The sequence below is a fragment of the Schistocerca americana genome, chromosome X (assembly GCF_021461395.2).
Source record: "Schistocerca americana isolate TAMUIC-IGC-003095 chromosome X, iqSchAmer2.1, whole genome shotgun sequence".
Lineage (NCBI taxonomy): Eukaryota > Metazoa > Arthropoda > Insecta > Orthoptera > Acrididae > Schistocerca > Schistocerca americana.
The window spans coordinates 180,932,452-180,951,155 of NC_060130.1; the positions used below are offsets into that span (position 1 = coordinate 180,932,452).

At 40.1% G+C, this 18,704-nt stretch overlaps 1 protein-coding gene across 5 annotated transcripts in view; it reads right to left on the minus strand.

Annotated features, from left to right (window-relative positions):
- LOC124555786 (inositol hexakisphosphate and diphosphoinositol-pentakisphosphate kinase) overlaps nucleotides 1-18,704 on the minus strand; it is a 556,425-nt gene that overhangs the window by 395,810 nt on the left and 141,911 nt on the right. Inside the window, exon 2 of one of the 5 annotated variants that reach the window (XM_047129844.1) lies at nucleotides 12,202-12,334. The exons of the other annotated variants lie outside the window; for them this stretch is intronic. Within the exon in view, the coding sequence (XP_046985800.1) occupies nucleotides 12,202-12,270 (69 nt within the window). The 5' untranslated portion in view covers nucleotides 12,271-12,334. The remainder of the gene's footprint in view (nucleotides 1-12,201; nucleotides 12,335-18,704) is intronic. 5 annotated transcript variants of the gene reach the window in all.

Below are 18,704 nucleotides of genomic sequence, written 5' to 3' on the forward strand. Positions count from 1 at the left end.
TGCACAAAATCCTGCACTGGCAACACTTTCCCAGTTATGGATGGCTAGAGGCAGCACAGGCCAATATTTCTGGAGGAGGGGGGACTCCCAACAACTTGTCAAGTCCAGCCGTGTCGAGTTACTGCACTACGCCAGGCAAAAGGAGGTCCAACATGATATTACGATATTAAGAGGTATCCCACAACTTTTGTAACATCAATGTACAGTTATTAATAATGTCAACTTTAATAACGTTGTTAAGCCCAAGCCGTAGCTAATTGCATGTGTCACTAAAGTGGTCGGGTGCCAGTTTTCAGTTCACTGGAAAATGCATTCAGCTCACAAAGGAGAGGCTTACAAAGCACTTGTGTGACCAATCCTAAAATATTGCTCAAGTGTGTGGGACCCATATGTAAAATCGTTAATATAGACACACACACACATTAAAACCCCCTACATCCCTCTTCTGTAAGAACTGCACAGACAAGATATGTCTTAACTGCAGTTCACATTAATAGTTTATCTAATACATTCTGCTGGAGACAGAATCATTTTACTAACCACATTCAAGGCATTTCAACTGCAACAGAGTTCAGATTCTACATTAAACTGTTGGCCCCACCCTCCTGTAAATTTATTGGTTGGGAGAAGATGAGGGCATTCCACTTCCAATGATAGGACTTAATTAGTGAAGTACTTTAGTGTTAAAACAAATCTTCAAGTTGATGACTGCTTTTCCTTTACTTTATCATCCTTGTGATACAGATGGTTATTATGCCAAAATCTTAATTATCTGTTATACCCAACATTCACCACTGTATATAACAGTAGTCACTGAAGTATGGACAGACCTTCTGGTAATACAATATTGACAGCTCTGACCTGTCTTCAGCTCAGGCATCTTTTGTTCGACAAAGGTAAAACCAGCAGCTCTGGTTGAGCTCCCTACTGTGCTTGTCATTCAGTACTCCATAGGGAAGCATTACACCCCCTCACCCTCCTGCAGCACAGTTTGAAAGATCATCAGAATAGTGCCAGCAATATGACATTGTTTATATAGTGTGTACTAACAGTGTTTTAATGTACCTGTGAAACTTCCTGATAGATTAAAACTGTTTTCTGCACCAAGACTCGAGCCAGGGATATTTGCTTTTGTGCGGAAGTGCTTTACCAACTGAAAAATCCCAGCACAAGTCATAATCTGTCCTAACACCTTCAGAAGTAGTCTTTGTTTAAGTTGGTGTTTGCATCTACATGACTCCACTCCAGTGCTAGGCAGAGGGTTCATAGAACCACTTTCAGATTATTTCTCCGCTGTTACACTCTTGAATAGCACAATGGCAAAATGAAGGCCAAAATTTTTCTGTGCAAGCTCAATTTCTCTTATTTTAGTGGGATGGTCATTTCTCCATAGGTGGCATGGAGTCAACAAAATATTTTCACATTTGAAGAAGAGAGAAGATTATTGAAATTTTATGAAAGATTTCTCCACAACGAAAAATATTCTGGTTTTAATGACTGCCACCCCAACTCGCCTTATATATATGAGGAAAAATAGTTAAAAAGAAAAAAAAAACCACATATATTCGCGCACACACACACAAACACACACACACACACACACACACACACACACACACACACACATCCATCCACACATACAGACACAAGCAGACATATTTGAAGACCATGTCTTCAAATATGTCTGCTTGTGTGTGTGTGTGTGTGTGTGTGTGTGTGTGTGTGTGTGTGTATGTATGCGCGCGCGCGCGAGTGTATACCCGTCCTTTTTTCCCCCTACTGTAAGTCTTTCAGCTCCCGGGATTGGAATGACTCCTTAGCCTCTCCCTTAAAACCCACTTCCTTTTGTCTTTCCCTCTCCTTCCCTCTTTCCTGACGAAGCAACCGTTTGTTGTGAAAGCTAGAATTTTGTGTGTATGTTTGTGTGTCTATCGACCTGCCAGCGCTTTCGTTCGGTAAGTCACATCATCTTTGTTTTTAGATATATTTTTCCCACGTGGAATTTTTCCCTTCTATTATATATATATATATATGTGTGTGTGTGTGTGTGTGTGTGTGTGTGTGTGTGTGTGTGTGTGTAAAAGAAACAACTGTGGATAAAATCGCCAAAATTGTTACGAAACTTCCTGTCAGATTAAAACTGTGTGCTTGACTGAGAATCAAACTCAGGACCTCATCTCCTGTGTGAGCTGGTGGATGGGTCATGTGTTGTGCTCGGGTAGCTCAGTCAGTAGAGCACTTGCCCACAAAAGGCAAAGGTCCCAAGTTTGAGTCTCAGTCCAGTATACAGTTTTAATCTGTCATGAAGTTTCATATCAGTGCACACTCCACTGCAGAGCAAAAATTTCATTCTGTTAAAACTGTTGCACACAGTGAGGATGAAACCTACAAAGCAAACCCATGAGCACTCACTCCCATCTCACTCACATTTACTCATGCAATCACTCTATCTCACATGCCTTAAGGCAACAGAGAAAGGGTGGACAGTGCCACACCAGTGAGTAAAACACATGTAAAACAATGGAGGAGCTAAACAATGGGACAGGCAAATGTTGTTTGGATACAGTCTTGTTTCAGCACTGCTCCTACTGGGTAAATGACTGTTTTTACCAGAAATCCTCGTGATGGCTTCTCATACTTTTGTAGAAGAAGTGAAATGGTTGATGCAGTCCCGGAACACTTGCCATGAACTTTTCTTGTTCCCATTAATTACGTATCAAGCCTTGGTTCTTGTGACCCAAAACACTGTGAGGTTGTCTGCTGTTGGGCAGTACTTAAACCGTCAAAGAGCCACATGGCTGTGCCATACCGCTGAGCGGCATTCACCAGTCCACCAAGGTACAGGCTGCCTCCTAAGGTGACATGAAGACATTGGGATGGATTAGTCAGTGGCACGATAGATCACTCACATAATGTGGTCCACTCATTCCTCGACACTGTCACGGTGTTCAAAAACAGCCAGCTGCATGAACACTGTCCAGTTAGCCCTGTTGACCATCTATTCTGTTGGATTCCATTCAGGAAATGCTCCATCCAGTAGGTGGATCCACAGCAGGAAGTGGTCACTGCAATTAAGGTCACCAGTTGCTTCCCACTGAAGAGAATCTGAGGGTGATCCAGCAGCAGCTGAGAAATGAGTAGGACTGCCTGTATTTAGTTTGACCCCTGGGGCAAGTATAGGTCGAGCCTCGTAAGACATTATGGGCATTTAAATCACCCAGTAGGAAAAATAGGTTGGGCAGTTGTTTAACAAGGTATGAGAGAGCCTCAGAGTTGTTGTTGTTGTTTGTTTTGTTTTAGGGTGCAAAAACAAACAACTAATTTCATATTCACTCATTTCAAAAATGTGGAACACAAATACAAAGAGAGGGGTTAAAAACAACTACATGTTAATCCCAATCAACGGAAGATAAGATAGCTAAAACCAGGGACGTGGAGAAAGGTCTATAAACTACACCATAGAGGAACGGAGGCCCAGGACTAAAGTGGCCTTTGCCATATTTCTATGATGGGCAAAAAGTAAAACACGGTTGACACCCCTCACATCGTTCGCTAAAATGTCCGATAACTCAGACGGCAAACCCAACTGGGAACATAAACAGTTAAAAAAAAAAAAGGATCATTCCATCAGGAACTGGCAGATAGTTAAAAGTTGGGCAGAAATGGTGATGACTAAAAAGGCAGTGCCCTATATGCAACGTAGTTAAAATGACCTTCTAATGGTGGGAGGGCCAATTGAAGGTTGTCCAAGCTGCTGGGAGAGGCTTAACAACCCAGAGCTTATTCCCAAGAAGGGAGGACCAGTGGTGATGTCAAGGTGACACCACCTCCTGACAGACAGCAACACAGAGGTCATTGGACGGAATATAAGAAATAGTAACCAAGGAGAGAGCAGAGGAGTGGTGTGTGTTATAGACAAACACAGCAAACCCTCCCTTGGCCTTGTCCCCTCTCAGGTCATCCTTTGGGTGGAGGGAATAGCTCCATAGGACAGTGGAGTCAGTGGTGGCTTTAAAATTTGTTTCTTGTAAATACAAGCACAGGGTGTGTGTGTGTGTGTGTGTGTGTGTGTGTGTGTGTGTGTGTGTCACAGGAGTTTCAGCTCTTTTATGTGTGTGCTGAACCCACTATGTTCCACTGAAATATCAGAGCCATCAGTCATGAGGCTAGCACTTTTATCTTGTCTTTTAACTAAAGAGAGGAGGTCATAACAGGTGGACGCTCACTCTTGGGGCAAGATGATTGCCCCAGACCGAAATCAAGGTCCATTAGCTCTCCATCAGTGGTTGATGCTTGACTTTTGATTTTTTGTCCTGTGTAGACTTTGGAGCTAAAACCATGGCTGTGGTGCTGGCAGCACTGGTCAGTGTACCAGATTGGATCTTTGGATGGGCAGGAAGCTATGCAACATCAGCAACCACAGCTTTTTCTGTAGTTCTGGAGGGGAGTACAGGTGGCAAAATAACTGCTTCAGTAGAAGTTCATTGACAAATGTAGGTGTTAGTGCTGTCACCAGCAACCTCCATTTGTGCAGCACCATAGGCTTTTTACCCTGGCTGTTTAAGAATTGTAGCACATGAGGTAGCAAATGTTGGGGGCAGCGTGGCTTTACTCATCTTTTTGGCCTCACCATGTAACATGTGCTTCGCAATCTTAAGATCTTGTATCTTCCATTCTTCAAAATATAGGCTGGAGTCCCTACTCCAGACAGGGTGAGAAGCAATTCACACAGTTCAAAGGAGAAGAACATACGACTCTTTCATAGACAGCCTTACCACATTTGCCACAAATGGCTTCTCCCTTACACCCAAAAGTAGTATGGCCAAATTGCTGGCATTTGAAATGGCACATTGGGTTCAGAATATACGGTCGCATAGTTAGGCAAAGGAAACCTGACTTAACATGCCCACTAAGTTTCGTGCTACTGAGTATCATGAGAAATGACTCAGACCTTTCAAGATCCCCATCTACCCTCTCCATTATTTTTTGCACATTGACTATTATTTTTGGAGCCCACTCATCTTTCAATTCTTCGTTTGGAATGTCCACCAGATCCCTGCACATCACACCACCTTTGCTGTAATTCGAAGTGGTGTTCAGTCCAGTTTTGAGGGCATATTCCCCATGGCATTCAGCTTTCTGGAGGTTCTTAACTTGTTGGGAACTAGTAGTTTCCACCAACAGTGTCCCATTATGCAATCACTTTACTGATTTTAGAGTGCCAGCAATGCCTTCTAACCCTTTTTGACTATAGAAAGGTGAAACTTTCTCAAAGCTGCCGTCTTTCCTTATCACTATTAAGAACATTTTCTGATTACTTATATGTGTTCTGTTACTAGACCCTAAATTTAGAATCAGGAGGACTTCCTTCAAGAGCCCTCTTTTGTGATTGGGTGCTAGTACGTACCAGTGGCCCACCCTTTCTACTGGGAGGAAGAAAAGAAAATTTCAAGAGTTCCATCTTGGATCCATGAGCAGCTAGACCTAGACAGAGCTGTGCATGCCTAGGTAAGCCTTATACAACTGAGGTCTGGTAGGTTACCTGAAGGTTGCTGCTAATGACTGTTCCACCTCAATAGCCATGCATCTCATCAGTGCACAACATACCTTGAGATTGAGGGCGTTGTTGCAGAGGTTTTTACCATCCTTGTGATCCAGGTGGTCAAGCCAAGACCCCCCATTCCCCGTGACACACAACATTCCACTGCCGTGCTGCACAATGGTCGTTGAAGCACACTCAGAGCTTGCGGTGACAAAAAGACTGATGGCGTTTACCAGTCCCCACCTCAGGAGCCCTGGGGTCACCAAACCAGTACACAGGAAATGAATACTGAGCCCCTGAGGGTCCAACTTCCATCTCTTATCTGTGACCCCCCCCCCCCCTTTTTCACAATAATACAGAACATGCTGCACTTTTTTGAATTTTTTTCATGTTCTCAGTCAATTATATCTGGTAAGGATCCAATACCATGCAAGCAATGCTCCAGAAGAAGATTGACTAGGGTTGTGTTAGCAGTGTCTTTAATAGATTTGTTGCATGTTCTAAGTATTCTGCCATTGTGGTTTGCCTCATCAACACCATTTGCTGTGTGATGGTTCCAGTTTAAGTAGTTTGTAATTGTAATACCACAGTATTTAGTTGACTCAACAACTTTTGAATTTGTGTAATTTATCATATAACTGAAATTTAATGATTTTTTTTATTAAACTTGTTAAGGACCTCCACACATTTTATTGTTTATGATCAACTGCCTCTTTTAGCACCACAATGATATTGCCAGGTCAAAACCACAATCAAGTTGAAATCGGAATGCTGTGTCAATGAAATACAAAACTTAGAACTGAATGGATGCATGGATTGATGGGGTTAAAGGGACCAAACTATGAGGTCATTGGTACCTAAATTCTGTGTGTGTCAAACTAAGACAAATCCTGCTGAACTCAGTTGTATCAAAGAATCAAGGAAACAAAGAGATGGAAGGAAGTAGAAGTGAGAGAGGGGTAAATGAGTGAAGGTGGGAGCACTGTCACACCCATAAAGTAGCTGGCAGCCCCTGAGACATGTTATGTGATGGCAGACACACCTTCTGCATCCAACTGGGTGCTTCCACACCCACCATTACCAGAAGGAAACTAACAACATGGAGCAACCGATAAAATTTCAGGAAAGAGGATGATGACATGACAGTAAATCAATGACAAATGTAAGATAATAAGAAGAATTAAAAAGGTGGGAAGGGCAGCACAGCCATGCCAGACTACTGAGTGAGGGCAGCCATGGGGCCCCTGGGTTGGAGCAGTTGATGGAGCACCCCTCCAATGCCTCAACTAGCCAACGAGGCTAACGAGCCCTATTTCAAGGGTAAAATGTAAAACCAGATCAGCCGCTTTTGCATTGCCCACTAGCACCAGAGGTAGCATGTCAGCATGTTTAAGGTTTTGCTGTAAGGAGCCCAAATTAGGATAGTCCAGCAGGATGTGGGCCATTTTCAGATGAGCGCCACACCGACAGTGGTGTGCATCCTAATGTCAGATGATGTGGCTGTGGATCAGCCGAGTGAACTAGTTGTCAAACCAATTTTCTATTATTGTGTTTTATGATGTGTATTATCACATACTCCTGCCACTAGGAGTGAAATTGTCCTGCCACATTCTATTAATCTGCAGAATACCTGCGTTATTGTTATTGCTGAAATGTTGTAGCATCTAGTTACATATTTAATTTAGATGAAAGTGGGCCACACAGCTGGTATATATATTTTTTTTTAAATGGAATTCCTCCAGCTGTACTTAAGATTTTTTATTTACTTCACTACTAGTTTTGGCATTGTGTTAACGCCATCTTCGTGCCCATACACTTTGCTGAAATCAGTTGTGTGTGGCTCAGTCTAGAAATCCATGTGAGATCAACACATGTTGATCTCACTGCAGACTTCTAGACTGAGCCACACACAACTGATTTCAGCAAAGTGTACGGGCCTGAAGATGGCATTGACACAACGCCGAAACTAGTAGCAAAGTAAATAAAAAGTCTTAAGTACAGCTGGAGGAATTTCATTTTTAATAATTAAAAAAGTTACATGTTTCGTCAGTTCCTGTGGATGTACACTGACAAAGGTAAAACATAGCAGATTCCCATTTGTTAAAAATGGACATTATAAGCCTCTAGATGTTGCAACCAGAAAGCTGAAGTGTTCTGCCAGGTGTCAGTAATTTTTAAAAGAAGGATGGCAGTATCTGGACACAGACATATCTGCAAAAGCATGCAGCTGAATTTCAGCAATATCAAGGATTCAATGCTGATTTCATTAGTAATATTCCAGGGATTTCTCTGGGTCAATGCACACAGATGGATTAAATCCTAGCCCATAACTGGGAAGATCATGTGTGCAGCCTCATAGATGAGGCACTATGTTCCAAACATTCTTTTTCACTTAATTTCATTCACCATAACCAATGTTTTTCGAAAACCTGCAACTATGTCATTCATGCTTCAGTTATGTATTTTTTCAGGTTTGGCACAACGTGTTCTGAAAATTCACTTTCAATGTCCAGTTCAAATATTTACATGAGTACTGAGTGATGTTTGCATATGTGTTGAGGTAATAAGGTACTGTGCCTGTTCCATTATGCAGAACACTACACACACGCATATCATCACTTGCTCTGCTTGTTTTTTAAATTTAAATATGTTACAAAGATAGGCCAGGAAAACACATGAAAACATGACACATGATTTTCGTGTGAATTTTGCACTTGACAGTCAGAATAAATTCTCAAAATGAATTGTGCCAAGTGTAAAAAAATACTTAACTGTTGCAGTGCTTCATTATTTAAATAATGATTCCCTTTTGGTATTTTATTTAACTGCACTGGTCAGAGAGAGAGATGGCATTTATGGTATTTTATACATGCGTGGCCTCAACTGTTTCTCTAGACCACCAAGGTATGAGCTTCCATTGGGAAGAGCATGAAGGAAAGGGTATTGCATCTGCAGTGCAGCAGCAGCAGCAGCAACTTTTACCATCTCATTCATTCCTTTCTCCTGCTTGCTTTTAAACAGCACTTCATGACTGTGGGGTTGTTAGCTTATCTAAGAGACCGATCTGGTAAAAAACTGTTAGTTCTTTGGTTCAGTAGAAATAATAGAAAATAAATTTTCACTCTGCAGCAGAGTGCATGCTGATTTGAAGCTTCCTGGCAGATTAAAAATGCATACTGGACTGGGACTCAAACCTCGAACTAGAAGGTAGGAGAAGAGGTATTGGAGGAAGTAATGGTGTAATGGCAGTCATGAGTCATGCTTGGATATTTCAGACAGTACAGCACTTGCTCATGAAAATCAGGGTCCCAGACCCGAGACCCATTCTGTCACACAATTTTGATCTGCCAGGAAGCTTCGGGAATAATACAATTGGCAAGTGACCACTATCATAAATGTTCCCATGAACATTCAACCTGGTTGTTTGGAGTGAAGCTAACATTGCATATGGTGAGGTCTACAATAGATTAGGTACCTTAAGCAACACTAAGACATGTTTGGGCTCCTGTTGTTATCAAACAGTGTTTAAATTCCAAATCTTTTCATTCTAATTAACTGTCTTCCACTGGTCTTAATGCTGCCTGTGAAGGAATTGTGTGCCAAAACTGCTTAGCAATAAAAAGGGTGGGAGTTGCAAAGCAGTATCAAATGGAATGAGCACATAAGGAAGGTAGTATAGGAAATGAATGGTCAGCTTCAGTTCATTGTGAGAATTTTAGGAAAGTTCATCTCATCCATAAAGGAGACCATGTATGGTATATTAGTACATCCTACTCTCTAATAATGCTCGGGCATGTGTGATCACCAGCAAGTCAGATTAAAGGAAGACATCAAAGCAATTCAGATACATACTGATGGATAGGTTACAGGTAGGTTCAATCAGCATGTGAATATTATGGAGATGCATCATAAACTCGGATGGGAATCTCTAGACAGATGATGACATCCTTTTCACAAAATACTACTGAGAAAGTTTAGAGAACAGGCACTTGAAGCTGACTGCAGAAATATTCTACTGCCGCTAAGGTACATTTTGCGTAAGGACTACAAAGACAAGAAAACATAAATTAGGGGTTATAAGGAGACGCACAGTCAGTCGTGTTTCCCTCACTCTATTTGAGAGTGGAACTGGAAAGGAAATGAGTAGTAGTGGTACAAGGGGTACCCTCCACCATGCACCATATGGTGGCTTGCCAAGTGTGTATGTAGATGTATATAGAGGTAATTGTTCCACAATGCCTGCTATCTCATGGAAAGAGAGAACCTTGGATGGAAAGCAGATGTTGCATACTGTTGTTTGGGTGGATATTTGGGCATGGATGGTTACTGCTTCTGGTGTAGTGCTAAGTACCACTTGCAAATTGAAAGTGTTTGATCTACCAGGGTGCATACGGCTCCCAATATCCCTCAGTATTGAATCAATTTTCACAAGATAAGTGATATTATCTAATGTAAAGGACACTGTTTTTGAATAATCTCAAATACTGTATTGCTGCTGATACAGGATTGTGCCACACTTAATTTTCATGCAGCACTGTTCTGAAATTTCAACAGACAGATTCAGCACAAAGAAATGTGCTTGAAACACAGACATTGAAAACATCTCATCGCCTGTAAAGCAGGTCTTTGTCCTTCTTGGGTAAAATGTTAACACCATTCCTAATCATTCCAAGTTGGCTTGATTAGTACAAGGCACAAAATCTCAGTGAAATGATGCTTTGAATCATATTGACACTTTCATTGGGGAGGGAAGGTTGAGTTGGAGAGCTGGAGGGTGTGAGCAACTGGTATTCTTATGTCTCTGAATTTATCATATTTTATCAGCTAACATTTTATGAGGGAATGCTGAAAATTAATGCCTCCAAATTTCTTATGTGAAAACTCTTAGAGCTTTTTAAATAAAACAGACTTTATTAATATTCTACACTTTTATTTTTCATGTCTACACATTTGCAAGCCCTCTGTCACTAGAGGGCTCTGAATTATTGTGCGTAACATGGCAACATGTAACGCAACTATGTTAGTGCTTGAGTAACTGCATACTGCAATCGAGTTTTGAATTCAAGGAGGACTTCCACACATGGAGCACCCTCTCCTTTAGCATGACAATACCAGACCATCACTGCTGTGACATTTGAAAAAAATCCGGCGCCTTGGATTCACTGTAATTGATCATCCTCCATGCAGTCTCATCTTGACCCCATCCAATTTTCATCTGTTTCCAGAAGTTAATGAACATCTTTCAGGACTTCACTTTGAAAGTGATTAAGTGGTGCAATCAGAGGTGAGGTTGTGGCTTGGTCAACAAAGCCAAACATTTTCCTGTTATACTATCAACAAACTGGTCTCCTTTCGGGAGAAATGTGTTCATTGTCAGGGCAACTATGCTGTGAAATAAATATGTAGCTGTGAAGAGTAAAGCTTTAGAATGTGAATAACATTTGTTTTATTTAAAAAGTTTTAAGAGTTTTTACATAAAAATTCAGAGGCATTACTTTTAGTATCAAATGACACCATCAGTTGTACTTTTATTTTTATTTTTTATTACCATGGCCAGTTTTGGCCACCGGGGCCACTTTCCAGTGGCAACCTGAACAATTTTTCATTAAACTTTTTCCATTGTACCATGTTTTTTTCAGTATTGTTCATGTAGCCATAGAAAATCGCTCTGGTGGGGCAAACCAGTCATACTGCAACTGGTACTATCATTTGATTCCAAGCTGACACTAATCAGTTGAAATCAATTTATCACCTTTTCTTATTGTGGCTACCCCTCCAAGCTTATCCTCAATCTTTTCACAAAGAATAATGGTTTTGTTGTCATAAAGCACTCTCCATTTGCAGATACTGAATCACTTGAGGGGAAAATCTGGAGACTCCTGCCTAAATCAGAACAGTTGGCAGGTATGCATTAGGATAAAACTACTAGTTACACTGAATCACCTGAGATATAGTGGACAAGAATACCTACGGTTTAATAGAAATGTAAATATGATCAAAGAAGCCCACTGTACTCAAATGTACTCAATGGGCAGATTATTTGACACAACAGAACACAGATAGCCAAGAACCAAACAACAAATCTTATTAGGATGAGTAAAATACAAACAAGACAAGTAGAATCAGCAACAGCATCAGATTTTGGTTTATGCAGACAAAAATATGCACAGAAGGTAAACCAAACTGACTTAACTTTTACTACCTGTATACCTCCTGTACAAATGTTCCTGGCAGGAACAGTTAATTAAATCATGCAAAAAAATTTCAGCTGACTACTGTTTATCACTACATCCATCAGTCAAATTTTTTCCTAAATATGTCAGAAGTAATACGTGAACACAACCATCAAAATGGTTAGAAATATTAGGATGAACTCATGGGGTTACTGCTTCAATATAGCTGACCATAACTGAGAAACAATCAGAAAGTGATAGAAAAATATCACAAAAGCTATTATCACATGCAAAGAAAAACACAGTTTTTCAGCAGCAGATTCATCAGGCTCAAGATCACAGCTGACCATTCATATCACATCACAGATTGGTGTCAGTAGGACAAACTGTATTGAAAAGTACCCGACATGCCATGTTAGAGGTACTGTATTAAACAAACTTCATTCAAGACAAAATAACAAACAACAAAGGCTTGTAGTATAATACCATAAACTCCCAATATGGTTCTGCCCCACTGTCTACATCAACTATGTAAACATCAGGTACTTGGGCCATTGCAGACTGCACTAAACAGTTTGTCTTGAGACAGAGTTCTGAAATTGCAGTCAGTCGTATACACCTACAGATACATACAAAAAATGTTACAACTGTGGCTTTAAGCACAGAATTATAACTTAACAACATAAAAATAAAACTTTCCTCAATGAAATGAGTAATTTCTGAAAGACTGCTGATACTGTACTAAAATAATACCTGGAATGAGCAAGATATTTGGTCAACAATAATAATAAACTTCCACAGCCTGCCATTGTCATCGTCATTGTATTATCATTATTATTATTATTATTAAAGAACTTGACAATACACAACAAGGGGATTTGCCTTTAATATTACATAAATACTATTATTTGTGTCTCACTCTTATAACTTATTTCTGTGGACTGCAATGGCTATTTCTGCTTGCATACTTCAAATTGGAATAAGCAATAAGAATGTGTGTATCAGCTTCTTTCTTTCCCTTCTAGAAGCATGGTTGTACCCTGTCTGGATACCTTATAATCCCAGCCCCTCTGAGTCTACCACCAACATTTTATGGTTACTATTTGCTGACACAGCCACAGCCACAGTCACAGAAAATACGTCACCATTTTGCTCCCCAAATGAGAAGGTTAACTCTAAAAAGCTCTCAACGACGGATGATGCCACTCGAGTAACTGGTCCTTGCCTGATCTTTGGGGTGAAGCAAGGCATCCTTGCCTGATCTTTGAGGTGAAGTAAGGCATCCATGCCTCAGGAACTTGGTTGGTTGGTTGGTTGGTTGACTAAACAGGAAGGTCATCAGTTTGTTTCTCTTGACAGACACACTAAGAAAAAAAAATTGCACCAAGAAGGAATTGTCTGAATGGGACAGAAATCTGTAGATGTGACATACACATACAATAGATTACAATTTCAAGAGAACTGTATTATTTATTAGAAAGAAAGTGCTTCACAAATTGAGCATGTCAGTAACAACTCTGGTCCAACTCTGGCCCTTACGCTAGAAGATATTTGGCTCGGCATTGATCGACAGGAGTTGTTGCATGTCCTCCTCAGTGATATTGTGCCAGACTCTGTCCAATTGGTGCATTACATCATCAAAATCCCAGTCTGGTTGTAGGATGCTGCCCATAATGCTCCAAACTTTCTGATTTGGGGAGAAATCTGGCAGGCATGGAGACAAGAAATAGAAGATCTGGCCAGATGTATGTGGCCATTACCTTTCTGAAATGTAAACCCACAATGGCCCGACATGAAGGGCAACATAATGGGGTGCAGAGTATCATTGAAGTACTGCTGTGCTGTAAGGGAGCCACGGAATACAACCAAAGGGGTCCTGCTATGAAATGAAATGACATTCCAGACACTCACTCTCAGTTATCGGGCCATATGGTGGGCGACAGTCATGTTGGTGCTACACTGCCATCCAGGGTGTCTCCAGAGACATCTTCAGCTTGGAATCTCACTGCCTGGAGAAGAACTCTCTTCAGTGATGAGTCCCACTACGAACTGAGCCCCGATGACCAGCGAAGATGTGTCTGGAGATGCCCTGGACAGTAGTGGGATAGCAACCTGACTGTTGCTCACCATACAGCCAGACAACCAGGAGTGATGGTCTGTGGTACCATTTCATTCTGTAGCAGGACCCCTTTGGTTGCCATTTGCAGCACCCTTGAAGTACAGCAGTACACCACATTTTGTTGGCCTTCATGGCAAGTCATCCTGGGCTTACACTCCAGCAAGATAATGCCCGCCTGCACACGGCAAGAGTTTCTACTGCTTGTCTCTCCCCACTTCAGAACATTTGGAGCATTATGGGCAGGACCATCGAACCAGATCAGGATTATGATGATCTAATGCACCATTTGAACAGAATTTGGCATGATATCCCTCAGGACATCCAACAACTGTCACTCAAAGAAAAGCAAAACAACTTCTTACATAAGGACCAGAGGTGGACCAACATGTTATTGACTTCTCTTTCCCTTGAGTAAATCAACCAATTTTTCTGAAATGTTAATCATTTGTTTGTCCATATATGTACATCACATCTATTGAGTTCTGTCCCATTCAGAAAACTGCTTCACGGTATGTCATTTTCATTGTCTTAGTGTGTATTTCACCTAGAGTTAATGATGCCCACCAGAAATTTCATCAAATTATTGAAGTATGTAGGAGTGGTATCTAGGCATTGAAAGCAATATTTATGCAAGAGCTGCGAAATACTTTAAAGAGAAGTAAATTTACATGGATCAGACCAGTATGGAAATCAGATAGTAGGCCTCACGTGTGGCAAGAGGAACCCCATCAACACTTGATCCTCTCACTTACCTGATTAAAGGCAAAGACTGTTACACAGTAAGTAACTTCTACCTGGGAGGTTTGTAACATTAAAACTGAGAATGATAGAAAAGCAATGGCTATCAATTGGACTGATGATAACAAATGAAGTGAGAGAAATAACAACGTCAGTAGGTGGATGGGGCACGTGAGTGTCCTCTTGGGCTTTGGATGCAATGGGGGCTGCTCCTAAAACAGCAGTCCCACCTCTTACCCGTTATAGTCAGTGTTCAAGAGGGGAACAGTACACACTATTTATTGTAGTGCTACAACTAAAACAGAAAATGGGATCAGGTACAAAAAAGGGGCTAGCTGCATCTAAAAGCTATTAGAATAAGAGTGCTTGCCGCCCAGCTGGCGAAGGAGGTAGGGTCGGGGGTCCCCAGACCTAGCACGCAGTGTGAGATGCACCGACCTCAACCGCTCTATCTTTGCCATGAAAACAGTTTGAAACATTACGTCTGAGAATAGAAACCACTTTCAGGAAGAAAACTGAGAACCAGTTCAGCTGTCCACGAGTCATCCAGCACTATTAGAGGTAAAGAATCTGGAAGAACATGTTTAGTATGGAGAACCACAAGGAGGGTGCATTCCAGCAGTATCTGAGCTACTGTCTATGAGGTTCCACAATTACAATATGGAAACAGTTCACTTTATTAGTGCACAACATCTTGTGAATAACAGATGTGCACGAACAGATCGATTCCATCTTCCAAGACTTCTGAAACACGTTCAACACTGTATCACATTGTTGATTATTAACCAAAATATCATCAAATTGATTAATTTCACAAATATGTAATGGCTTGAGGAGTATTTGTGTACAAGAACTCAGTTCCTTATAAGGGCCTGCAAATGTTCCACAAAAATGAAGGAATCATAGGAGGACATCTAATGTTTTCAATGTGCAAAAACTGTTTATCCCATAGGATCTGCAGCACTATAAGACTGTTTGCTGATGATGCTGTTGTCTATAGGAAAGTATCGTCATTGAATTTGGTAAAAAAAATCCACTTAGCGTAATGGCAGCTCTCTGCAAATGTGGATAAAGTAACATCATGCCTGTAACTCGGACAAAGAACTGTACAGTATCAAATTAGATATGAATATCCTGAGCAAATTACATTGTGTAAGTATTTTGGGATAATACTAAGATGCAATATTAAATGGGGCAATCATGTAATTACAGTATCAGGGAGGTTGAATGGAAGAATTAGATTTGTTGGAGGGGTTCTGGGAAAGTAGAGTGCATTGGCACAGAAAATCACATTAACAACATTAGTATGGCCAATTCTAGTTAGTTGTTGCAATGTGTGGAGTGTTTATCAAGCAGGATGATGACAGACATCGAACAAAATCACAGACGTGCTTCAAGGGTTGTAACAGGTTGGTATAGCCCATTTGAAGGTGTAAAAGAAATGCTTGGTGCATTCTTGAATGAAAGATGAAACTGTGTTGAATAAATTTAGAGAACCTTTATTTAAAGAAAAATGTGTAAATATTATGCTCCCACCAATGTGTACCTTACATATGGTTATCTAGAATGAGATACGAGAGATTAGGATGCATGCGGATGTAAGGAGTTGTTTTTCCCCTCCTCACTCGATATGTGAATGGAATAGGACAGAAAAATCAATAACATCAGCATTTAAAATCTGCAAATGATCTTTGAAGAATTTTGGAAAAAGAGAGAGCCCAGAGGAATGGAAAGTAACCCTAGTACAAACACTGCAAAAAGAAGGTAAGATTAAGATGCTGACAATTATAGAGGCACATCTCTTCTAACAATTGCTTATAAAATATTATCTAAAATACTACTGGACAGAGAACTATTCTTCTCAATGGACAGTTGGGCGAATAATGACATCGGTTTGGAAATTTTCTGAACATATTTTCAACCTGAAGTCTTTAACTTGTCACAGATCCATCAACTCAAAAGACATAGTCATAATATTTACTGGTCTCAAAAATGCCTTTTGACTCTGTCAATACAGAAACCCTTGATAAAGTAATCTGTAAATTAGTGTTAAATCTAAATTGCCAAACCTAATCTGTGAAACCTTTAAAGAGAGAAACTCTAAAGTAAAACTTATGGATCTGGTACCCTGACACTTATAAAGTAATACATGTGTTAGACGAGGTGATGACTTATCTCCATTCCTTCTCAACCAAATCTTGGAAAAATATAAAGCTCTGGAATGAAAAACTTTAAAACACAAAATACTACCGCTCATGCTGGGAATAAAGATGTCACATTACAATGGCCTGGCATTTGCCAATGATTTTCCTGTACCTTCTCAAAGACCATCAAATACAGCAACACAAGTCAGTTTCCTCCAAAAGATAGCAAACTTGACAGGCTTAAAGGAATCTACACAGAAAAATCAAAATTTATGGCAAGAGGACTGAGTGAAAACTTTTAAGAACAGATTTTGATCCAATAGAAAAGGTAAAGGAATTCAAATATGTGGGGGGAGGGGGGGGGGGGGGTAACAGTCCAAAACAAGTAACAGAAAGATCTGCTGTACAGGACATGATACACAAGATGAGAAGATCTTACGGTATAATTAAAACCGAAAACTCTTGAAAGAAAGCACTATATACAGTAGTGAAACCAGGAGGTCTATATGCCAGTACTTATTTAGTTCTGAATTATGAATTTTAAGAATATAAATGAAGCTATTAGGTACTATAAGAACTTTAGAATTTTGGAAACTAAGAACACTAAATTTATCAGAACATAGGAAACATATAACATCAGAAACAATGAGAAACACGACATTGCTACTTTTTGGACATATCTGCACAACAGCTGGCACTAGAGGAACCAACAGGATCTTAAAATATCATTGGTGAAAAAAGGTCAACAACCACTTAGAGTCAAGATATCAAGAAAGTCTTGGAAAGAAACGTGTGAGATTAGAAGAAGTAATAGAACACAGTACAGCGAGTGTTCATCAGAGAGAAGGGTATCCTCAAGTGTGCCCCAGGGAAGCATGGTAGGATCTCTCGTTTTCGATATACATAAACAATCTGATTGCTAGAATGAGCAGCAATCTGCAACTGTTTGCCGCTGATGCTGTAGGGTACAATAATTGTCATCATCAAGTGGCTGTAGGAGGATACAAAATGACTTACACAATATTTCTAGTTGGTGTGATGTTGGCTCACTCTAAATGTTGAAAAACTTAAGCTAATGCAGATGAGTAGGAAAAACAATCTTGTAATATTCGAATACAGTATTAGTGGTGTGTTACTTGACATAGTCATGGTGATTAAATATCAAGTATAATGTTGCAAAGTGATATGAAATAGAATGGACAAATAAAGTTCACTGCAGTGGAGACAAATGGTCAACTTCAGTTATAAAGATGATTATTGGAAAGTGTACCCCATCCTTAAATGACTGTTACAACGCATTCTTGAGTATCGCTCCAATGTTAGGGATATCCACCAGGTTGGATTAAAGGAAGACATCATAGTAGTTCAGAGGTGCCTTGTTATATTCTCTACTGGAACACATGATCAATACATGCTCATAATGGAAATGCTCTGTGAACTCAAATGAAAATCAATGGTGGAAAGATGATGATCTTTTTGTGAAACATTACTAAATAAGTTTAGAGAACCTCCATTTGCCACTGACTGCTGAACAATTCTACTGCCACCAGTGTACAATGAGAGACAAAAAGATTGGCCTGCCTGAATAATTTAGAGTCCAAGAACAGAACTTAGGATGCTAGAATTGTGGACAGTGACACTTCTGAAACTGCGAATGCACTGTGGAGCTTCACCAAATAGAAGCACTATAATAGTTTTGTTACAGTATATGTCAAGATTCATTGCAGTTTAACTCATTGTATCATTTCTTTTGTAAATCATTATTTGAGCACATAGAAACAGTTGAAATACAAGAACTCCACATCGGTATAATTACTAAAGCATTTCCCTTCTGTTTCACTGGCTGAGTGGCTAGGCTGACAGTTTACAAAAATAGAGGACGAGCATTCAAATTTAACAAGAGTCAATTGTCTTTTTTTTATTTAGACCTATGCAGGTAATATTTTAAACCTTAATTTGCTGCAAATTGTGCAGTTGTAAGCTTTTCT